The sequence below is a fragment of the Fomitiporia mediterranea genome (genome assembly GCF_000271605.1).
Source record: "Fomitiporia mediterranea MF3/22 unplaced genomic scaffold FOMMEscaffold_9, whole genome shotgun sequence".
Taxonomy (NCBI): domain Eukaryota; kingdom Fungi; phylum Basidiomycota; class Agaricomycetes; order Hymenochaetales; family Hymenochaetaceae; genus Fomitiporia; species Fomitiporia mediterranea.
In genome coordinates, this window is record NW_006760394.1 from 1,462,181 (window position 1) to 1,486,762 (window position 24,582).

At 36.9% G+C, this 24,582-nt stretch overlaps 4 protein-coding genes across 4 annotated transcripts; 2 read left to right on the forward strand and 2 right to left on the reverse strand.

Moving 5' to 3' along the window:
• Positions 1-13: 13 nt before the first annotated feature.
• FOMMEDRAFT_22282 (uncharacterized protein) lies at positions 14-1,758 on the reverse strand (the record flags this gene model as incomplete). The annotated part of the gene is made up of 4 exons (XM_007269216.1): positions 14-768; positions 1,033-1,172; positions 1,203-1,498; positions 1,526-1,758. Coding segments are annotated over 4 exons (954 nt in total), but the record flags the coding sequence as incomplete, so codon positions are not given.
• A 4,278-nt stretch (positions 1,759-6,036) lies between these two features.
• On the forward strand, positions 6,037-6,864 carry FOMMEDRAFT_159230 (glutathione S-transferase; the record flags this gene model as incomplete). Its single annotated transcript, XM_007269217.1, has 4 exons — positions 6,037-6,204; positions 6,263-6,456; positions 6,515-6,629; positions 6,682-6,864. The coding sequence occupies 4 exons, from the start codon at positions 6,037-6,039 to the stop codon at positions 6,862-6,864; spliced, it is 660 nt and encodes a 219-aa protein (XP_007269279.1).
• Positions 6,865-8,090: 1,226 nt separating this feature from the next.
• On the forward strand, positions 8,091-8,902 carry FOMMEDRAFT_159231 (thioredoxin-like protein; the record flags this gene model as incomplete). The annotated part of the gene is made up of 4 exons (XM_007269218.1): positions 8,091-8,258; positions 8,329-8,538; positions 8,612-8,710; positions 8,765-8,902. 4 exons carry the CDS (start codon positions 8,091-8,093, stop codon positions 8,900-8,902), a joined length of 615 nt encoding a protein of 204 aa, XP_007269280.1.
• A 6,680-nt stretch (positions 8,903-15,582) lies between these two features.
• On the reverse strand, positions 15,583-16,205 carry FOMMEDRAFT_91593 (uncharacterized protein; the record flags this gene model as incomplete). Its single annotated transcript, XM_007269219.1, has 2 exons — positions 15,583-15,795; positions 15,891-16,205. Coding segments are annotated over 2 exons (528 nt in total), but the record flags the coding sequence as incomplete, so codon positions are not given.
• Positions 16,206-24,582: the final 8,377 nt, after the last annotated feature.

Sequence of the window (24,582 nt, forward strand, 5' to 3'; positions counted from 1 at the left end):
CTACTTAGGATACTGAGAGGCAAGGTTTTGGTGGGCTTGTTCCCTCTAGTGTTGTTGTGGGCTCTGGTCAAAACTCCCCTTTCCATTCCAAATAGGAAAGAACTAACTACATGAAGAAAGTGATTATGTAATCCAAAGAATTAATAAAATCAAGAAGATCTGATAGTAACTAAAATCAGAACTCTTCACCTCCCCAAGCTTTAAATAGTGACTGTCCTCAGTCACTTGCTTTAAGAAGCAATAATGAAGAGTAAGCATAAGGAGTGTGGGTAAGGATAAAAGGTATCAATCAAAGTAAGATAAAGAAACAAAGAGTGTGAGTCTCAAGTAAGAATGAGTGTCCATAAAAGAAAGGGGTATAAGGGAATGTTAGAGTAAAGAGAATGTAACCTGTACCAAGGCCAAAGGCTTGCCAGACCAATCCTCTCCAACTCTAACATAGATGGTAGTAGTAGTGAGTAGTGGGTTTCATCCAACAGCTGCTCAGGTCTCAACCTGACACTTCTGGTTCTGATCTGCTGGGTCTGTCAAGGTTAAAATCTGATTACTGTCCTTGAAATCCTTTGTCTCACACTCAGTTAATGCAAAGAACAGCCTCCCAATTATCATGTCAAACATTGTGTCCTTTACTACATGAACTGGCATCACTATTAATATTCCACCTACTGACACCTTGAGTCTTAGAATGACACCTTTGATCACAATTGATCCTGCATTTGCTGGCCTGAGGTTTGTCTGCACTTGCTCCTTTAGTACTCCCAAGTGTTTCTAAACGTCTTTGTGTATCACATTCATAACAGCTCCCTAGTCTAGTAAGCTCTCAGTCTCCAATTCATTGTTCAGCTTTACTGTTACTAGCCTGACTAGTACACTTCTGGCCTTGTTGTTACTGACTGGGGTGCCTATCCAACACTCCCTTGCTCAACACTACTCTGATCTGACAGCTTCTGACGTCCTCCTGTGTAATCTGCTCATACTTGGTATTCTTGCTAGGCTTGACTGATTCTCATTGTCTTAACACTTGATCCTTACAGATACACTTCTGACCTTGTTCATCTGGCTTACTACTGCCCTTTGCAACAGCCTCTGCTGCTCATCCATTGTACTATTCTCCCTCATCCTTACTGGTACACTTCCAGCCTTGTTTGCCACACTTGCTCCTCTGCTCTGCTCTCATTCTTGTTCTCCAGCTCAAATCCAACTCAATCTGATGTAATCCACTACTTTCCTGTACAATCTGCTTGTTCTCAGCTCTGCTGCTGGGCTTGACTGTGCTTTGTTGTCCTTGTATGTAATGCTTGTACCTGTGTGCTGATCTTCTCTACTGTTGGTCCTTGCTTCCTCACTTGTCTCTTCCTCCTCTACCTTCACAGGTCCACTTCTGGCCTTGTTCAGCATTTTGTCATGCATCTGAGTCATCCTCATAAGCTTAGCTGCATACTGGCACTTGAGCTCTAGAGCTATTGTAAACAACTCACAGTGTGTCAATGTAACAACACTGTCCATCATCTGGTCTAAGACCTACTTAATAATCTTGCTTGACTTGGCACTTTGCTTCAGTCTGACTTTGACTGGCTTTGTGTTAGCCTTCATGGTCCTTGCCTCCTCTCTTTGTCTCTTCACATTCCTCAAGTGTTCCTCCAACCTTGTCACCTCTGTATCCAAATCTGCTCTAAGAACAGCTTTGTGCTTTTCTCCCTCACTTACATTCAACCTATCTTTTGCTTTATTGATTGTGCCTACTGTGAACACAGGCTTGTCTTTGTAGTATTAGTCTATGTGCTCCTTCAATGTTGCTCCCTCTACACTGGCTGGCACAAATGCCTCACTCATTAACACAATCTTCTGCCCTAACCTTATACACTTCCCCCTCTGAGTGTACTTGCTCACAGTCCTACAGTCATGTACAAAATGTTCTTGCTTTCTACAAAAGTTGCAGGTCCTCTTGTGCTTCAGGTTGGATTTCACAGAATTGGTGGATTGGTCAGTTTTGTGTGCTTGATTCATCAGCATTTTCCTGGACTTGCTTGCTTTGTTGACCTAGGCTTGTAACTCTTCAAGCTTCCTCACAATCTTTGCATACTTGTCTCCTGCTTCTTTCTCTGGCTTCTCCTTTAGCAACATTACTGTCTAGTCTTGGCCTGCCTCTGTCTGCCCTGCTAGAAGAACATGGTCTGCTAGCCTGACTACATTAGTGAATTTGAACAGCTTGCTTGCATCCTTGTCCACATAGAGAATCTCCAGTTGTTACATTAGGTTTGTCCTCAGCATCCCTCTGATCCCTCTCCAGAACTCACAGTCTAACTTGTGTGCTGACATCTTCCCTTGCTCCTTCAAGTACTCTGCTTGCACCTGGAACTTGTAACAGTAGCAGCCAAACTCTGTCTGTACTGTCATTTCCTTCTCACTCTGCACATTGACTAGTTGTGTAATATTGGCTCTTGTGTAGCATTGACCATCAATCAGCTCTGGATAGAGCTTTCTGATCTCCTCTTTCACAATGCTCCAATTGCACACTCCTTTCTTCTTCAACTTGGGCACAGTAGCCTACAAACTGCTACAGCTTGTTACTACATAGTATGTCACTTGCTTGCACATCCACTTGGTGTCCTTCTGAAAGTTGGCAGCTAACATCTCAATGTCTTCAAAGAACTGCAGAAGTTCCTCAAGCTTGCTACTGTTGAAGTATGGTGCTTCTCTTGATCCTCTTCTCAGTAGCCACATCATTGTGCTTCTTGTGTGTCAAAACAGTTGGTTTGATTCAAAACAAGCTAGGCAAGGCCCTCAAGGCTAAGATCAAGACAAAAACAACCCAGACACTTTAGAACAGAGGCACCACCCCTCACAGTAGGCTCCAAAATGAGAGGCAAGGTTTTGGTGGGCTTGTTCCCTCTAGTGTTGTTGTGGGCTCTAGTCAAAACTCCCCTTTCCATTCCAAATAGGAAAGAACTAACTACATGAAGAAAGTGATTATGTAATCCAAAGAATTAATAAAATCAAGAAGATCTGATAGTAACTAAAATCAGAACTCTTCAATACATGTTCCAAACAATGATAGATTATTCCCTGGAAGGGAAGTAGGACAAGTTACTGGATTAAACAATGAGAACAAGGAATGGACAGTAGATTTGATTGAAACTCACACAGGACAAGGGACTACTGCTTTGTTCAAAGTACTATGGAAGTCCAGAGATCACACATGGCTACCCTATGATAAAATTGCACACCTTAAGGCATTAAAGGAATACTTAGACATACTTAGAATCGATTCTATTGATACACTAACTCTAGGAAAGGGAAAACTCAATACTGATGACCCTCAGGTTAGTATCAGTCTAGTAAAACATGAGGCAACCTTTCAAACACAATGCTACAGTATGGACATACAGGTAGACATACACAAAGGCTTTAAAAACTGTACATATAGTCACTTTACTGTGTATATCATGTTTACTACTCAAGAATCTGTTGCTCATACATTTGCATCTGCTTTTCTACAAGGCACAAATATGCCTCATCCTCCTCTACAACTCTTAGTTGGCCCTCAAGTGTAACCAATCATGTAGGATTAGGTTACTCACAACCACAGTACAAGTACTGACTATGTTTTCGATTGAGAGGAGCTCAAGGAGATTGCAGCTTTCTCTAGGGCTATCCACAACAATTCCCTCAACCCTACTATACAACTCCTGGAGCATTATCTTATTGTATTACACTTGTATAACTTCCATGTTCCTTCTCATACAAGACTGAGCCTGCTACCACTGTTCTAAGACTGTATTCAACATGCTAAGATGATGCAAGTGTCCCAGGACTTTGTATACTATAAGAACATGGCTTTGAACCAAGGTAAATGCACATATATTCTGTATTATATTATTACAAGCACATATACCTTACTGTTTTACTTAGGTGCAAAGTGTAGAGCTGAGTAAATCAACAATGGAACTGTTATATTCTACTCACACAACTGTAAACATTCTCAGATCAATTCACAATTGCCCTCAACGTCCACCAATCTTACTTCAGTACTTAATATGAGTGCTCTGAGCTCATTTGACACTCAAGGTATTACTCTACTGCCAAATCTGCCACTTTCCACTCAATCTGATGGCCATTCCAACCAATCTGCTGCAAGTTCCACCAGTTCCACCATAGAACATGTCCAAGCTGGACAGGAACACGTCCAGTCCACTACAGGACCAATCAAAGACACATCCATGGCTGTAGAGAATGTCCTAGCACAGCAGTACTGAACTTTGTAGTAAGTTACTAACGTTTTCTTTTGTTTTTGTGTTGTTATTTCGTTTATTCTGGTACTAACTCCCTTAGCATTTAGGACTAAATGCTGGAGGGCAAGTGTAACAATTGCACTACCTGTGCATTTGTACAACATGTGTTGTAGGTGCTTGTGAGTGTTTTCCTTTTTGTTTACTAGACTACCCTGTATCCTACTACATGTGTATACACATATATAAAGGGTTTTTGAGCTAAGGGTTAGGGGATTCTTTCTCCTTCTCAGCACTCAATTACTAGGTTATCCCAGTCAGTAGTTGAGTGTGCTGGTAAAGAGAGAATCTTCACATAAGGCTAGTATACCTATCCTTACACACAATCCTCTCTCCAACCCTGTACATACTCTCCTTCCCCACCTACTATTCTATACTTAACATTCTTGATAGACTCACACTGTGTGCCTTTACATTCTCTAGTACTGTCTATGACACCATTTCAAATAACAGAAGCAGTAGCCACTACTCACCCCTCCTAAGCTGAGTCTGTCCACACCTTGTACATTGCCTTCTCCCTTCAAGCCAGAATGTCCTAGAGATACACCTTGCAATTAATGACTCAGTTTACTACACCTCCTATTAGACACTGTAGATAGACAATAGATTGTACACACACAGACATGATTTTGTCTGTAGTCTGAATCAGCTTGTCCAACACTCTGTATCTCAATCTGTATACACTACTCACACTTGCTACACACTGTCACAGTGTGTCCATCTTTTCTTACTTGTTGCCACTTACTAATCACTCTAAACCTGTCTCACAGACAGAGCCTCACCCTTCACAATCTGCTCAACCTTTCAACTCACACATGTATGTGATTCTACTTGTAGGGACTGAGCAACAATCAAGGCCTGGTAACAAAGACTACATTGAACAGCCCAAGAATGTATTAATCCTTTATTGACACAAACTCCACTCACAAAAGAATGAGACAGAGGCTGCTGGTGGTGCAGGGATTGGGATTGTAGAAATAATGTATTATTTACTATCTTTTTGTATTCTATAATCAAATATAATTATATTTTATTAATTATTTAATACAAATTTGTAAGTAAAGCCAAAACAAGCTATTTGGATACTTGTAATGACTAGTATAAATTATAAGAGGATACTATACTGTTAAAATTTAATAAGTATATTCTAACATTATTATTTCAGGAGGTATGTTATAATCACTTGTATATCTTGACAATATGTACAATCATAATTAATATCAGTAATTTTAATAACTATTCTGGATTCTTGCTTTACTTGTACTAAATTATAATTGACTTGTGAAAACCACTATCTAAGTTATTATCACTTTTACAAAATTTACAAAAAGTAAAAAATATACTAGGTTATAATCTAATACAACTGTTAAGACTTTTTCGTGATGGACGCGTCTGTATTACCAAGGCCGGACTCGGATTCCTTAGCTTGGCTTTTCCTATTACGCATTCTTGCTTATGCGTGAGAACCGAATGCTGTGGAATAACTCACCCGAACCGGGAGTGCTTTGAAAGCATGTACGCCGATTAGGGAATAATCCCGCAGTAGTACTAAGTAGCTGGACCAGTAATTATTTTAGGTAGTCGCAGGAGTAGTCTAGAAACGTCGAACGCATATACAGTGAGGGTATATATTATATAAGGCAGCGGTGAAGTGCTGAAGCCCCAGCACCAGAGCTACACTCCAACAGCCCTCAAGTCGCAAACTCGTCAATCTCCTTCCACGTCTCTGTTTTCTTGACTTTATAATATGGCCGTAAAGATCGTCGGTGTTCCTGTCTCGACGTGCACCCGCGCAGTTACAGTTGCACTGAAAGAGATCAATGTCCCGTACGAGATCGAACCAGTCGATTTTGCCAATATGAAGTCCAACGAATACATCGAGCAAAAGCACCCCTTCGGCCAAATTCCTGTTCTTGTGAGTTAATTACGTGTGCTCTAGTATCGATTAAACCTTGAAACCGTATGTAATATAGGTCGAAGACGATGGCTTCAAGCTCTTCGAAAGCCGTGCGATCGCACGCTACTTGATTGCGAAACATGCACCAAACAGCAAGCTTATCCCCAAAGAGCCGAAGGCGAACGCGTTGTTTGAGCAAGCAATGTCAATTGAGAACAATGACTTCTATCCGTATGCATCCGGGTTGGCCGCAGAGAAGGTCTTCAAACCGTGAGTAACTCGCACGCACCTTTTCCGCTTAAACATATATTGATTGGTTGCATACAAGAATGCATGGTATGCAAGGGTCCGAGGAGCGCGCCACTGAATACGCCTCCACGCTGGAGAAGAAGCTAGAGGGATACGAACGTATCCTTAGCAAACAGAAGTATCTCGCTGGTAATGTAAGTCTGCTTAATCGTACAGGCGTGAGTATATACTTAATAAAATGGTTAGGATCTCACGCTTGCAGACCTTCTACACCTCCCGTATGGTTCCCTCATCACCGAGCAAATTGGGTTCAAGGGACTCCAGGCGACTCCTAACGTTGCATGTTGGTGGAACGACATTTCGTCTCGTGAGACCTGGAAGGCAGTCCAAGCTGAGATGCAGGCATACTTGGCAGCGCAAAAGAAGTAGTAAATCAATGACGTACTTGTAGCAAGGGAAGACTAGACCTGATGTCGAAATAAAACCACTTTTTACGTATGCAGAATATCTCGTAATGTAGATTGTATGTGCGTGCGCCACATCTCGTCGTACCATAGTGCGTTTGATATACATGGACCATGAAATCACCGGCGACCTTCCCACGCGACACCTGTACTGAAGAAGATTATTTAAGATCTAAAATGACATGCAAAGTGCCTTGCTTAAGTAAGGTAGACTTATGAGAAGCCCCTAGTCCAATACTCAATAAGGGAGGTGTAGATGAGAATGGTCTGCCGGAGATAAGAACTATACTGGTCTTGACGAGCCTATTACACACATTCGACGTCACGGTTTACCTGGAGTGACGCGCTCGATGCTGCAGTTATTGAGCATTGAAGGGACACTTTTGATTAGTAATACCCGCACTGGCAGAGCAAATTTCAAGGTCTGCAGTCCTGAAGCTGTGTAATGAAAACCTTGCCTGAGAAATAATGTTTTGTTCCGGACAGATTATGGCCCTATGGTCACCAGCCTGAAGAGCTTTGTGAAACTTATGTGTCGTACCAAAAGCCTTTGAGTTTTTGAACCGAGTTGTGCAACGTGTCATGTGACCCTGACGCGCTGATCGGACTGTAGTTGGATCTCCGACAAAACCCCGTCAGCATCTCGGTGCACCTGCACAAATTTATGCCACAAAAATCACACAATCATCTATTGCTTATCTTTATTACATACTAGTAAATAGTAAGGAAATGCAGTTTTGGCATTTCGACCTTTTATTTACAAGTCTCAGGAGAGAAGAGCTGTGTTGCAAAAAGCATTTCTTTGCCCAAATTTCGATTCTTGTACAATCATAACACTCATGTGTATGAAGTGCTTCATATTGGTTATATATACGTGATTCTATTTTGTTTGCCGTCCCCAGTCCGCATTCTTGATTACGTGTGCAAAACGAAAGCTTCTGGAAAATCCAACCGAATCCGAATCGGGAGTGATTTGAAAGCGCGTCGCGCAATAATCAGGTTAGGGAGGAAAGCAGAGGAAACAACTATACTAGGGTTACTTTAGGTACTTGCAGGACTCGTCTAGAAACGTCAATGCACATGCAGTGAGCATATAATAAGGCAGAACCAGGGCTACCTTTTAGCAACTCATAAGTCGCAAGATCAGCAATCCAGTATGACTTCGACTCTCGACTGTCTTGACTGGACAACATGGTCGTAAAGCTTATCGGTGCCTCTCCTTCTGTCTGTACTCATGGAGTCGCAGTTGCGCTGAAAGAGATCAACGTCCCGTACGAGATCCTGCTAGTCAACTTTGCTCATATGAAAAACAAGGACTTCTTAGAGCAAAAGCAAGCCTTCGGTCAAATTCCCGTCCTTGTGTGTCAACTCCTCTTGCTCCCGTGCTATATTTATTGTTTGATACTGATGGAACTGTATATGACTGTAGGTCGAGGACGAGGACTGCGGCTTCAAACTCTTCGAAAGCCGCGCAATTGCGCGTTACTTGATTGCGAAACACGCCCCAAATAGTAAGCTTATCCCAAAAGAGCCGAAGGCTAATGTGCTATTTGAACAAGCGATGTCAATTGAGAATAATGATTCTCAACGACTTCTATGCACATGCCGTCGGGTTGGCTTCAGAAAAGTTCTTCAAACCGTGAGTATAATATGCCCCGTTCTTGCTCAAACGTACATTCGCTCAACGATTTGAAGGATGCATGGTGTTAAAGGTTCCAATGAGCACACCGCCGAGTACGCCTCTACACTGGCAGAAAAAACTGGAGGGTTATGAGTGTATCCTTAGCAAGCAAAAGTACCTTACAGGTGATGTAAGTCTATTCATACCTCATAGGCGTGAAATATCAACTCAACGAATTAGGTAGGAGCTCACACTCACAGACCTTCTGCACCTCCCAATTGGTACTCTCATTACAGAGCAACTAGGCTTCAAGGACTCCAAGCAACTCCTAAGGTATCATGCTGGTGGAATGATATTTCATCTTGCAAGTCTTGGAAGGTGATCCAAGCAAAGGCACACACATTCTTGGCAGTGCAGAACAAATAGACTGCAGGTTGTGGATTGAGTACCTGTATGTAACACAGGAAGACTATTGAACTGAATTGATTTTTATACAATATTAATTAGCTTATCTCATAATGATACTTGTGACTATTTCTGTAAAATCACCTACAACCACCACCTTAATGCTGGATATGCATTTATTATGGCATCACTTGTGCCCTTCCTGTAATATATACTATGAGCAAGTTTGTTAGAGAAAGTGTCTTGTATAAGCCTATACCTATCAGATGTTCATATTGTAAGAAAAGAATAAGGCTCAAAAATGCTAATGTAAAGGAGAATCAGCCCTAATTTGAGACAAGGATAAAGAGAGTATATTTGCTTTGAGTACCCTACTGTCAGTAACAGTGTAGAGAGGACCTGAAGGCTCAGTAAGGGGACCCAGGCTACAACTATCCTACACAACAGAAATACAGAACACAAGCACCAGAACATAGTTGGAACTTATGGAACAGACAGAGAGAGAGAATGAGACAAGAGTAGAGTATATAGAGTAAGCCTAAGAGTACAGGACTACCTAGATTAGATAAGATCAAGACTATAGGACCAGTCTGATCTTGTACACCTATATATACTAAACTACACAAGAGTACTCAGGGAATAGTGAGCTACTAAGAATGGTGAGCTATAAAGAATGAAAGAAAGGAAGGTTAAAGATAAAGGTACAAAGAATGAAGGGATGGACAAAGGGTAGGAGACTATAGAATGAACAAAGAATGAAGGGGTGGTCAAAGGAACAGAATGATAAAGTAAGGAGGGGTAGTAGTAAGAGTCAGCCTGTATATAGTTTATAAACAGTACTCTTAAGGGACAGAAGTCCTGAGTTCTGGTACAGAAGGGTGTAGAACCCTCAGAACTAAAGGTGTAAGAGTAGAGAACTATAACATTACCCCCCCTCTAAAACCAATTGTCCTGATTAGTGAACATTAGGCTTAGTTAGTAGTTCAGACATAGGTCAGAACAGTAGGGCTTGGAAATCTGTAAGACTGAGTTTGTACAGAGTACTTGGATGAAGTTGATAGAAGTCTTAGATTACTTTAGAGGTATAAGTAAGGTTCTTAGCAGGTTCCTAAGTGTGTTCTTCAACTAGGTACCCTTTCTAGTAAACAAGGAACTTGAGCTTTCTATACACTAGCTTAGTATTTACTACATACTCTACTTTGTATTCTAGTTTGGAACTAATAAGTTCTGATAAAGGTAGTAGAGGTCTTTGTTATAAAGGAAAACCTAGATCATAGTACTAAGACAACAGAACCTTGTTAAACACAGGGTGTATGTACTTCTATATTGTCAGAAGTTAGAGTTTGTAGATAGAGGTACTAACCTTCTTTTTAATAATAAAGAGTCTGAAGCACTTGTTGTCTAACTTCTTTATTAAGCAATCTGTAGTCAGATTAGTAGCTTCTAGTATAACTTTGTTACCAGACTGGTAATCCTCAGCTATAGACCTCTTCCAATCATAGTTCTGCTTTATAACTTGTACTACCTTCTCTAAGAGAGCTTATGTGTCCTCCCTAGTCTTGTGTATCTGTTCTACAAAGTCTGTTACAGATTCAGAACTATTGTTTCAACTTGGAACTGTCCTCTGATACAGATGTCTTCTATAGTTAAGGAAGAACAGAGACTATCCTGTTGTAGAGTGTTACTAGTTATTATGTACAAATTCTGTCAGAGCTAACTATTCAGACCAATCTGACTACTAATAATTGATGAACATCTAGAGATAGAGTTCAATCTCCTGATTGACTCACTCAGTTTGACTATCAGTTTACAAGTAATATATAGTAGAAGGGTTCTCTTGAATTCTAAGAAGTGTATACAAGTTCTATATGAATTTTGACTTAAATTACAGTCTGTAATTGTGAATGAGCTTCCAAGAGAGTCTGTACAACTAGAAGACATGATCCTGATAAATGTGTACTATACCTTTAGAAGTGAGTTCTGTTCAGGTTGGAACTATATAGACTTGCTTAGAAAATCAGTCAACAATCATACAGATAGTATTATAACTCTAAGACTTAGGTAGTTTACTAATCAGGTTTACTAAGACTTCTTCCTAAGAGTGATCTAGGATCTAATACAGATGTAGGGAAGCCTGAACCCTTGTCTAGTAGGTCTTAGTCTGTTAGTACATATTATAACTAGTTATGTACTTTAGGATTTCCCTCTACATTCCTGGCTACTAGTAGTTCTGAGTAATGAGTTCCTGTGTTTTGTGTCAGCCAGAATGTTCTACAGTCAGATTGTTATAATGAGCTTAAACAATGTTCTCCTACAGCTTTCAATCCTTTAGAATGTACAGTCAGCCTTCCTAGTAAACCTGTCTATCCTTATCCTCCTCCTAGTTCCTAGCCTACTTCTCTAACTGCTTTACTATGACCTAGTCCTGTGTGTGTCTTAAAGCTTACTGTATACAAGTAACAAAGTCAACATTCTTAGATTCAAGTCAGATCTCTTAGATTGTCTTAGACACAAAACAGGAATTGTCTAAGAGAACAAGATTTTTATTGTTATTCTCCCCCCTTTTATAACCTGCTTGTCTTAAGAGTAAATTGGCTTTCATCATTTGTGTTCTAGATTTGTGAGTCAGTACAAAGTTGTAGTCCTACAGTTCTAACATCTAGCAGGCCTGACAGTAGTTAAGCTTCTGAGGTGCTTAGAAGTACTAGAGATTAAGGTGATCACTCTAAATCTCAAACTTTTGTACAGTACTAAGAAGATATTAACACTACTCCTCTAGGGAACAGACAATTGTAAGGAGTTCCTTATTGTAGATAGAGTAGTTCTGTTCTGTTACAGAAAGGGATTCTGATTAGAATACTATCAGACACTACTTTCTATTAATAAACTAGGACAGTACTACTCTATTTGTAAAGTCAGAAGAGTTAGCTTTAACTTAGAACTTGTTTACAACTGTTAGAACTACTAATATAAGCTTGCTAGTAATAGTCTACTTGAGAGACTCAAACACAGACTACTACTAATTACTCTATTACTAAGGAACATCTTTGCTAGTAAGATTGTGAAGGGGCTGGGTAATAGTACTAAAGCCTTAAATAAAGTATTAGTAGTAGTTTGTAAACTTAAGGAATGTTTGAACCTGTTTCAGGTTCTAAGATTGTAACTAGTTCCAAACTACAATTACCTTTGCTGGATCCATACAGACCTCTCCTCTACTAATTATAAAGCTCAGATAATCCACTGACTCCTGTGTAAAAGAACACTTTACTTCTTAGAGAAACAGTTTATTATTTTAGAGCTACTATAGAACTGCTCAGATTAGTTAGTAACAATACTTGACTGTCTGAGTGAAGATTAGAATGTTGTCTAGATACACACTAACATACTCTGAGTCAATCAGATCTGTAAGAATGTGATTCATAAATGACTGGAACATTGTAAGCAAGTTAGTTAGTCTAAAGAACATTATAGTCAGTTTGTACAGTCTGTAATTAGTTTGAAACACAGTCTTCTACTCATCTCTGTCTTGAATCTGAATGTTATTGTATCCTTATTAAACATTCAACTTAGTAAAAACCCTGGATGTATATGTCTTATTAATGAGCTCCTGAATCAGAGGGAGTAAGTACTTGTTCTTAACAGTACCTTTATTAAGGTAATAATAATCCTAGACTAGGTAGAGCTTCCTATCTTTCTTTTTAACAAAGAAGAAAGGGGAGGTCATAGAGGACTTTAAGGGTCAGATCTAGCTGTTCTGAAGATTTTCCTAAAGGAACTTGTCAAGCACCTCCTACTTATCTCTGTTAAGTAGATAGACCTTATAATCCTTAGGTTAGAAACTCTTAGTCAACTCAATTGTATAGTTCTAAAAGTAACATTCAGGAAGCTGGTCAAATTCCTCTTTACTAAAGACTTTAGGAAACTCTCAGACAAAATCTGGCAGGCTGAGTTTATGTGTGTTCTAGAGTAAAGTTGTTCTAAGAGGGTTCTGAACTGGTTCTGTCTCAGACATTCTTCAGATTGACTCTATTCTACCCTGACTAGAATATGTGTCTATATATCTATCCTAGTTAAAGAAGAACAACTAGTCACCTTTATTAGAACTGTTAGTAATATTAGAAGCATCTGTATCCACTTAGGACAGTAGTGTAAGATAGCTGTAAGACTTGAGACACTAATCAAATGTAAGTGTTTACTCTAACTAGTTAATAGTAGAGTTATAAGTCTTAAGCTATTTGAATTTAATAAAGATGTCTGTCTTTCTAAGGTTAGTAACTCTAAACTTAATACTTTCCTTATAATCCTGAATGGTCATCTATAGTTGAACAAACTTAGTAATCTAACTATTCTGGTTCAGGGTTCTGTCTGTATTATATACTAGGATTGAAAGTAGAACACATTAAGTAGGAAGGTAGTATTCCTATATAAAGGCCTTATTAATGTACAAACCAGTACATTCACTGTCTGCTAGAGCTATTGTTCAGATCTGGAGGGATCCTGAGAAGGGAGCTAAGAGGACAGGGACCTAAAGCTAGTGTTTATAATGTTCTCTAATAAATTACTACTTGTTCTAAAGGGAATGTACAGCTTGTGTAACCTTGTTATCTAAGAGAGTAAGTATATGTACTAACATTTCCTTATTAACCTCTCTCTTTCAACAAGGACAGACTCATGTCCTCAACTGTGAACTCAGTTAAGACTATCTCTACTTAATACTATAGACAAACTACTAAGTAGTAAACAAGGCTTAGTAATGTTCCAAATGTTCTGAGTTCTTAGAATGTAGAAGTAGTAGGTCAGATTGTACAGATTTAGACTCAGATAAAGTGTGAAGAGAAGAATCAAAAGAATCAGACAAAATAAGAGAACTATCTACTTTTGTTTTCAACTTTTTCCTTTTTAATAAATAATTTTGTTAATTTACTTTTTCTACTTTTTCTACTTTTCTTACTTTATTTACTTCTAATCCTACAGTGTCTATTGAATCAAAAGTGGCTGTTAAAAGATCCAAGTTATAGCTCTTCAGTACTATATTTACTGTTAGACCTCTATAAAATCCTAGAGTACATACTGTAGTAGACTGTATGTAGGCAACAGTAACAGGTAACTGTAGACCTGTTGTGTTGCTTATTTAGTGTAACGTAACAGGTAACAGAGTACTTGTTGCCAGTGCTCGACCTATGTAGCATAGTACAAAAAAATATGATATTTTTCATTTAAAACAAAAAAAAATCTAAGTCTAATTGCCTGAGTATGCTGTCTAGTGTCTAAATAATAAGAGCTGCCAACAGAATGTTGTTGAGTAAATTGCATAGACAAGCAGAAGGACCAGTTCACAAACCTCTAAGACTGGTTCTAAAGGACACTGTCGTTTGAGTAATACTATATATTCTCCTCCAGATTACTCAAGACAAAGCCTGGATGGTCAGGATTGTTAGAATACTCAATAGAATCCATTGTTCCATAGTAGTCATTAATAAACTCGTATTCTTTCCCAACATCAACTCCAACTGTCTCCTTAATGATTGAAGCAAGAGGTACTGTAGTATCATCATCAAATAAATCATTAGTATCTTCTTTGTTACTGTCTTCAGTACTATCAATAATAATCAGAAATTCCTGCCCAGTCCTATTAAAAATCTTGTCTTGTAGAGTTTTGTCCTGAGTAATATAATTGCACAATGCTGCTCTTACTTTGAGGTCTGAAAGCATAGAGCCAGATAAGTTCCATTCCTTAACAACACATTTCCTCCAGGCCTGAGTAATATATAAATGAAAGTTAGAAGACAATATACTGAACAAAATCAAAGATTCTTACCATTCTAATGATTTCATGCCCCTTTGGTGTATTCATGAAGTTCCATGCACTCAATACAGCCAATACTGTAGCATTGCATAGTACTTTGATCTTGTCTAATATTTCTACTTGTTCAAGAGGGATGCCCTTTGCTATCTGGCTGTAGTATTGCTGGATCATTCCTTGAAGTGCATGTTGTTTCAATTGGTGTTTGAGGATGCACTACAGACCAATGTCTGCTGGTTGGAATACAGGAGTGCCTTCACCATACAGAAGTTCAGCTCCAATGTCATTGAGAAATGTATTTGCACACTTACAGTTTGCAGGGACAAATAAAGGGATGATATACAGGTATTCTGATTGTAAGAAATCCAAGAAATCAGTACTCGTATGTACTAGATAGCAGTCCAAGTAAAGGACAGCACACTGGTCCCTTAGCAGGTATAGATTTGCTTCCAAGACTCTCTTATAGTGAGGCTTGTAAATGTTCTTCATGAACTGTAAGAGGTATTTAGTTTAAGAACAACAATTTACAACACATGTACACACTTCTTTCATTGTTTTCTGAGTGCTGAAGTGACTATCACACTAGTTTACACTTGCTACCACTGTAAATTGAATTCCAGCACTGAGAGCCTCTTCCATATTTGTAGAGTTCTTTTCTAGGAGGCTCTGGTCAGTTTTACCACCATAGACTTGCTAGAATAGCAGTAGTTTGCTATCAGCAGTACTAGATACACAAAGTGTGTATCCTTGCTTCTCATCCTTAGCTATGACGTTTACCTGCTTCAAACCTTTCTTTTCATAGGTGTACTTATAGCCAGGAATATATAGTACCCCTGTTTGATTCATATTAACAATTAACTTGAAAGAAAATGAGTGATATACTTAATAAACCATAGTACTGAAGCACTCACCAATGAGGGGATATCAAACTCTTTTACTACATGAACAAGACGAAAAAAAGCACACTCACACACCTCCTCCCAGTTCTTGGGTAGGTGTGCAGCAGCTCGAGTTGCTCGCCTTACTGTCATATTCAAAACCAATCCTAGAAACAACCTAATGTATTTCTATACAAACATGTACATCAGTTAGTGTGACAGAGAGACAATACTCAAGGCACATGTCCACTATTGTGATAGGGACAGACACATAAGATACATACCTCACTGTATTGGAAGTTTGATGTGAGGATATCCGGATTGCAAGCTTTAATGATGGCAAGCATTATAGAACAGCCAATTACTGCATTCAGTGGGTAACCTTTTGCACAAAAGCCCAGAAAGTTTGTTTTAATCTCCTCAACAAGCTCAGGGTACTTTGTAAGAGTACCAACACGTCCAGAACCCCCTAAGATACACTTGTTCTGGACATTGTAGATTGTTGTATCAGACCATTTTGTTCTACACAGTGCAATCCATTTCTGGACTGTACCCTTATTCAATCGATTGTACAGTGCCAGACTCTCTTTCTTCAAGAACTCAACAATTTTTGAGGGACTGAAGTCAACCTTTGGTGCAATACAATCAATTGCATCCCATAGGAATGGATGGTACCAATTTGTACACCTAGAAACACCTGGAACACGTCCCTGCTGCTTTCCTGTTTGCTGTGTCTTCCACTGTCCTGAAATTTCCTGGGATACCTCAGCAACAGTGTTATTGCATGGAAGAGCAGTTGGACTCTCTTGATGATCACTAGATACCTGTAATATAAGTCAATAAACAACTGTTAATGTACTTTAGTCAACAAAAGATACATACCTGACTACTTTCCTCTGTATCAAGTCTCTGACACTCCTCTCTCTTCCTCTTCTGATACTTAGCAACTCTTGCAGTGCTCAATTCCTTCTTGCAAGCTTTCTTTTCAGCTTTGTGTTCCTCATACAACTCGATCTTTCTCTTGCAGCTCTCTCAATCTCACTCATCCTCCTTTCTCTGTTGCTCAGCTGCCTCTTCCTTGGTACAAACTTGGAATTGCAGTTTTGTTTGGCACAGGTTCTTGCTTTGCACAGTAGGATTAGAATGCTAGGAGACAGGGTATGTGGAAGGTGAGGGTTGCACAAGTTGCAGAGAAGGTGTTGTCTCTGACATGCTGGATGATATGTTGAAGACACATTCAAGATCCTTAATTCACGCTTTTTTATCATTTTCATCTTTGTGTGGCCTGTTTGTAGCTCAGTGGCTCCTCACAATCTCAAAAGACAATCCACCTCTGTCTCATTTTGGCCATGGTTGCTTAATTTGGACCCTGTAACACATTACTCTTACTTTGTTACTTTCATTTTACCATTACACTTATATAATACATTAGTAAGCGTTGCCTACATACAGTCTGCTACAGTAGTCAGAGTCTAAAAGTTCTAAAGTAACTTCTGGATTTGTAGAAAAGGCTTCTTACTACAAATCCTACTTGTTACTCATTATTACTCTAATGACCTAACAGATATACTGTTACTTTTATAGGTAGTCCTTAATCTAGTACCCTAACTTTCTGTAGGTAAAGTATACTCCTTACTTTCAGGCTTCTCTAATGTCTATTAGAACAGATTGATTACAAATTACAGGTGGATTAATCTAAGAGCTTAGAACTGTTAGGGTTAAACATATGTACAGGTGTTCTGTACAGACTTAATGTATCTGAGCCACAGCTTAGTCAAAGGAAATGGCACACATCTTCTAATTAGTGTAAGTGATCAGTTCTAGTATTATTCTAAGAATCTTATTAACTAGTTCTGAGTAAAGAGCTTTTTCAAGTATTCTAATAAGAACATTATTAAACCTGAGTATGAATCCTACCTTCTAGGCTAGGATATCAAACTCCTGAAAGAAGGTATTAGTAGAATGTTTGTCCTGTTATAGAGACACAAGCTTGTTCTACACATTACATTTCTTATTCAGATTAATAAAGAAAGTACAGAGCTGCCTTATAAATTCTGAATACAACTTGTTGTTCTGAAGTCAAATCAGACTTCCAATCTAATGTTCTTCAATCCAGTTCTAGGCCTAAATAGCTGTATTGCCTTCCTTTATAAAGGAGAGGACAAATAAGATACAATCAAGGTCTGAGAATAGATTAGTTAAAGTAGTAGTTATGTATAGTTCAACTTAGTACTAGAAGTCCTTAAAGTGCTGCCTATTAAAGTCTGAAGGGTAGGCTACATAGTTAGTAAAGGCCTCTTAGATAAAGGTCTGTATGTATTAAGCTAGGTCTACTTATAACTACTAATCTAGTAGGACAGTAGGGGTAGTAGTCAGCTTAGAAGGGTCCATGTTTATACTATAAAGAGATTAACACTAAACTAAAAGGGGTAATGAATAGAAGAAGGGTAGTAAAAGTTTAAAAGGGTTTAGAAAGTTTAAAATTTAAAAATGTAAAAAGGTTAGAACAAAGAAAAGAGATTAATACAATAGTAAGTACTAATACTTAAAACATAGGAGAGTTGTAGAGTAGTAATAAGTAGTCTTAATCTGATGTTAGTAACAGTATAGAGGGGACCTAAAGGCTTAGTAAGGGGACTCAGGCTACAACTATCTTACACAACACAAATACAGAATGTAAGTACTAGAACATAGTTGAAACTTACAGAATAGACAGAGAGAGAGAATGAGACAAGAGTAGAGTATATAGAGTGAGCCTAAGAGTACAGGACTACCTAGAGTAGATAAGATCAAGACTATAGGACTAGTCTGATTTTGTATACTTATATATACTAAACTACACAAGAGTACTTAGAGAATAGTAAGCTACTAAGAATAGTAAGCTATAAAGAATGAAAGAAAGGAAGGTCAAAGATAAAGGTACAAAGAATGAAGGGATAGACAAAGAGTGGGAGACTATAGAATTAACAAAGAATGAAGGAGTAGTTAAAGGAACAGAATAATAAAGTAAGGAGGGGTAGTAGTAAGAGTCAGTCTGTATATAGTCTATAAATGTTAGATATACTTACTTTACTAGTCCTAATCCTTAGGAATAGTAACAGAATAGAGTATAGAGGGTAAGACTTGTAGACTTGTAGAGTAAGAGGGTAGAGGAGTCCTACTTTAGTCAAGCTGTAAGTGTAGCCTAGTAGGTTAGTAGTAAAGTACTTCCAAGTACTAAGTAACTTAAATTAATAAAACTATCTTTTAAGGGCCAAATTGGTCTCCTTATATACTTTTTACTAGAGTAATGTTACTCTAGTAACTTTAGTAACTCCCTTCACTGTTGTTCCTATAAAGTAGAGCTAGCTAATCCTTTAGACTGTATACTATACTAGTTTGTGTCTTCTATTAATCTGCTAACACTAGTTTGTGTCTTCTTGTATTCTAGATTAATCTTCTAATGACTCCTTTACTGTATTGTTATGTTTTCTATACTTCCTCTCATACTTCTAATGACTCCTTATGAGTCCTTCTGACTAGTTATACTGTGTAAGCTGTGTAATACTTTTTCCCATAAAGTAGAGCTTTCTATTGTTCTTATAACTCTGTCTGACTCAACCTATACTTTCTATACACTGGTTTGTAATACACTTTCTCATAAGATAGAGTATTATGACTTCTAATGACTCCTTATAACTTCTATAATATAAAAGGCTGTACTTCTATACTGCCCCTAGAACTTACAACCAAAGTTCTAGACTGTCTTGTATATACTCTAGAACTGACAACTAATGTTCTAGATCTTTCCCTAAGTCTTCTTCAATAGACTTAGTTTAGAAGACAATTATTCTTATTAACTTCTAACCTTATCTTTGTGCTTCTGTATTCAATCATAGAACTTACAACTAAAGTTCTAGATTGTCTCATGTATTCCTTATGTTGTTCTCATATAGTCCTTATGTTTATAACTTTATTACTTTCCTATCTATATGAGCAAAGTGTATAAAGGAGGCTACTTTCCTATAGTCTCTCCTTAGAGCTCTCAGTTCCCTTTCCTTCACTAGTACTAGTCCTCCTCAAGTATAGAGCTTCAGAGTATTAGCTCTAACTCTTTACTAGCTTTAATAGTCCTTTGTCTTTGTACAAAGTGTTTCTAGCTAGCTATATAGTTTCTCCTCAAGTAAGTATAATATTTTCCTTTTATCTCTTCAGGTTTTTTCTTAGTCTTTTCCTTTATACTTCTTACTCTAAACACTATACTCTTTCCAGATCCCCTCTCTATATAAGTATTCTAAATGACTTGTCTTTGGTTGAGGTTATTAAGTAATACTGTACTAGAGTATGTGTTTAACCTTAGAGAGATAAAGACCTTATCTACAGGTTTTGTTACCTTTTCCTAACTGACTTAGTACCTACTCCTTCCTGTCCCCTCTCTCTACTAATAGATTGATCACTCATTAGTAATAATTAAAGGTTTATAATGCTGAGCTAGAGTTCTTACTAAGTAGGACAACAAAGGTAGCCTAGTTGATCTGGCCAATCTTTAAACTTGTGACTAATAGAGTTTTGTATATAAACTACTTGGTTCCAAGTCTTGAGTTAAGCTTTTCCTAAACTCAGTTACTGTATTTTACAATTCCTAACATCCAGTCCCTTCTAAGTAATACTTTCTTGAACAGTATTACTACTATTGTAAAATACTTACTTTATAATTAATTGGGCTAGGATTTAATTTTGAGTAGGATTTGTGTCCTTCCCCCCTTTTCTGTTACCTTTGTTTTGTGTATCCTATACTAGTATCTTTTCCTTTAGATACTTTACTTTTTATAGTCTGCCTCTTTTGTATTCTGTATTAAAGTGAATATAAATGCCTTTTCCTTTCATTTCAGCTAATTTTATAGCCTACTTTCATGGCTGAAAAGTAAGAGCTACACTTGTAAGTATAGTTTTCCTTTTAATAGTTGTAACTAATTAACTTATTAAAAGGGCTTCTACCTTTGCCTTAGTTGCTATAATTCTGCTTTCAGTGTCAGTTTACAATATAGACTAATGTGTCCTCTACCTCCCAGTTCTTTACTAGCTAGCTCTAGCTTGACTAGTATTCAGACTCTCTGACTGAAATAGTACACTCTAAAGACTAAATTTAACTGGTAGGAAGTTATTCCCTCTTGTTTGTAGTTTCCAGTTTAGTTACCCTCTTTAGTTTTACTTCTATTCAGAAGGTGTGTATAGAGCACCTTATTATATGTCCTTATGAATGTGGAGGAGACATATAATATACTAATACCCTTTTTATCCTTGTATTAGGAGTAATTTTCTGATTTACTCAAATTATGTTGTTATAACAATCTAGTACTTCAGATTTGTTATAAGAATAGTTTAATGTCTTGTTCAGAACATTACTTACTCAGTTAAGAGCTACTATACTATAATAATCTCTTTTCCCTTAGATTTATTATAGGAATAGTTTAATGTCATATTCAGGACCCTATTCTATTATACCTTTTTACTCTATCCAGAGTCTGTTATCTCCTCTTATAGGAGTGACTCCCTTTTTGATAGTTTCCCTCAAGAAATTCTTGTCTTCCTCTCTTTTTACTTTAAGGAAGTAACTACTCATAATTATTTCCTATATTCTTCTGACCTATAGTTTGTTGACTGCTTCTGCTTCTTTATACTTTACTATATACTTTTGTCTTATTTCTTCAATAAGAGCTCTTAGTATCCTGTTTGGATTCATAATATTGTTTATATTTTCTTGAGTGAATTGTGGTTGTATTTACTATTGTCTTTCTAATTGTTGTATAATAGAATCTTCTAGTATAGTATTGTGTTCCTTCATTTTACTATACTCTTCCTTACAATTAGTGTGTTCTTATTCTAACTGTAACGTTTTTATATAGTATGTACTATTGTCTTCTTCAGATTCTTCTGTGTCCCAAGTATTGTTTCTCTTTTTCTAAGGTTACTATCTCTTATAGTTACTTGTTTGTCTCCTTTTTGTTATTAGAGGTTGGTTTTCTGTAGTAGGTTTGTTGTTCAGCTGAAGTTTTTCCAATCCTTCTCTAATTTCTCTTGTACTTGAATCTGAAGCTAGAATACTAAAGTATTCTGAAGACTCTGATTTCCTTTTCATCCAGTCTTTCCACATTTGCTCTTCTTGTAGGATTATGTCTCCTGTATCCTGTTCTTTAACTAGTATTCTTTTACTTATTAGTAAATTATGCCCTAGTCTCTTTGTTAACCAGTTTTCTAAATGTAGTAGCTTTACTACTGTTAGATAGTTTATATAAAATTCTCTGATTAACTTTGCTGAATTAGTTAATCCTTTTCTAAATGGTTCTCAAGTATTATCTATATCTAGATAGTCTAACTATTTGATCAAATATTAATATTTGTTCCTCCTCTTCCTACTAGCTAGTATGTTTTCTACTGTGTATTCCCATTCTTTGTTGATTAACTCTGGGTCTGGATTAGTATACACTTGTCTTCCTAGATATTCCTTTTCTTTGTAAGGTATTAACAATCCTGAGTAGAAAACTGAATGAATATTCATCCCTTCTGGTAGTTTTAATTTGTAATTTACTACCCCTATTTGTTTTTCTATTTCAAATAGTCCTATGTACCTGTTTGCCAACTTTCTAGTTGGTACTACTAGATTTAAGTTCTTACTATCTAGTAAAACTAAATCTCCTTCCTTTAATTCTGGAAGATTTCCTCTGTGTTTGTCAGTATACTTTTTCATTTGTTCCTGTGATTTCTCTATTACTTCTTTAGCATTTACTTGTACTATCTTTATCTCCTCTAGGTATTTGTCTGCTTCTTCCACATTTGACTTTCTATAGTTAAAAGTCATGTTAGAATGCCTTCCATATATTAGGTAAAAGGGTGTATGTTTAGTAGCAGAATGTTACTTATTATTATAGGCAAATTCTGCTGTTGGGATAAACTCCTCCCAATCTTCCTGTCTGTAATTAACATAACACCTTATATATTGTTCTAATTCCTAATTTACTCTCTCTGTTTGTCCATCTGTTTCTGAATAGTAAGTAGTTGATAATACTTGTTTAATACCTAGTTGTACACATATTTGCTTAGTAAAGTTACTAGCAAACTGTAGTCCTCTATCTGTAGTTATTTTCAAAAGTAACCCATGTTTTGAGAAAACATGTTGTATAAATAACTTTACTGTTTCTTTAGAATCTATTTCCTTTTTACAAGGAATAAAGATTCCCATCTTTGAAAATCTGTCTACAATTATTAGTACTGTATCTTTACTAGTTTGTATAATTGGTAGTCCTGTTATAAAATCTGCTGTAACATGTTCTTAGAGTCCTGTTAGAATTTTTAATGGTTGTAATAGTGGTTGTGTTTTTCCTCTCTTGTGTTTTGTCTTTTAACATATTATACAAGTATCTACATATTCTTTTATCCAGTTAGTTATTCCTGGCCAATAGTATGTTCTCTTTACTAATTCCAAAGTCTTTCTGAGTCCTGGATGTCTAGCTATAACACTATCATAATATTGTTAAACAATTCTGACTTTTTCTTCCTGTTTACCTTCTCTTAGTAACAGTATTTTATTACTGTAATTAGTTTCTGAGTCTGTTTCTATAGTTTCTTCTACTGTCATTGTTTTAATATGTATTTCTGACTCTTTAAACATTTCCTGAGAGAGTAATACAACTTCCTGATTATCCTTTTCTTCCAACTTATAGTCAGGTCTTCTAGAGAGTGTATCTACTCTATTTTTCTTACCTGCTCTGTATTCTATTTTGAAGTTGTATCTGCTTAGTTCTAGTACCTATCTTACTTGTCTTCTGTTTAACTGCTTTTTGTTTTGAAAGGTTTTTAAATTAGATTAGTCAGTTATTATTCTAATTTGATGTTTGGCTCCTTCCAAATAATGTCTCCAGTTTGCTAATGCTTTTATAATAGTATATAGTTCTTTATCTGGTACTGTATTATTTCTTTCCTGTTTACTAAAAGTTGAAGAATAATAAGCTATAGAATGTAATTCTTTATCTTCCTGTTCTTGTGATAGTATTACTAAGCATACAAAATCTGATGCATCAGTTTCTACTACAAACTGCTTTTCATAGTTTAGCCTTGCTAATACTAGTACTTTAGCAAATGCTTCTTTTATAACTTTAAAAGAGGCTTCTTGAGTGTCTCCCTATGTAAAGGTTCTTTTCTGTGATAGTAAACTTGATAATGGTTTTACTTTTCCAGAATAGTCTTCTACAAATTTCTTATAGAAATTAAAGAATCCTAGTATTTTCCTAATATCTCTCTTTGTTAGAGGTCTAGACCATTCTAATATAGCTTTTATCTTGTAAGGATCTGCTTTTAGTCCATCTTGATTGACTACAAAACCTAAGTAGTCTAATTCCTGTTTATTAAAGAAACACTTTTCTGGTTTATAGTAAAAGTCTGCTTTCCTTAATAATTGTAGCACCTTTTTGGTTAGCTCTAATAGCTCTTTTTGTGTTTGAGCATAGATAATAATATCATCTAAATATATTACTATCCCTTTACCTATTAATTCTTCAAAGAGTTGATTCATAGCTCTCTGAAATACTGTTAGTACATTCATCATTCTAAATTACATTACTAGTGGTTCATATAATCCTTTATGTGTTCTAAAGGCTTGTAAGTATTCTTGTCCTTGTTTTATCCTAATGTTGTTATATCCACTTTTAAGGTCAAGAGTTGTAAACCATTTTACTTCCTTTAAATAGTCTAGTAGTGTGTGTATTATAGGTATAGGAAATGGATCAGGTTCTACAATCTGATTTAATTTTCTGTAATCTATAACCATTCTTGCTCCTGAATCCTTTTTGTCTACAAAGAATACTGGTGATACAATTTTAGAATGACTTTCTCTAATATATCCTTTCTTTAAGTTTTCCTGTATAATTTCCTCTACTACTTCTTATTCTACAGGAGTTAGAGATATACTGACACATTTTAGGTAATTCTGCTCCTTTCTTT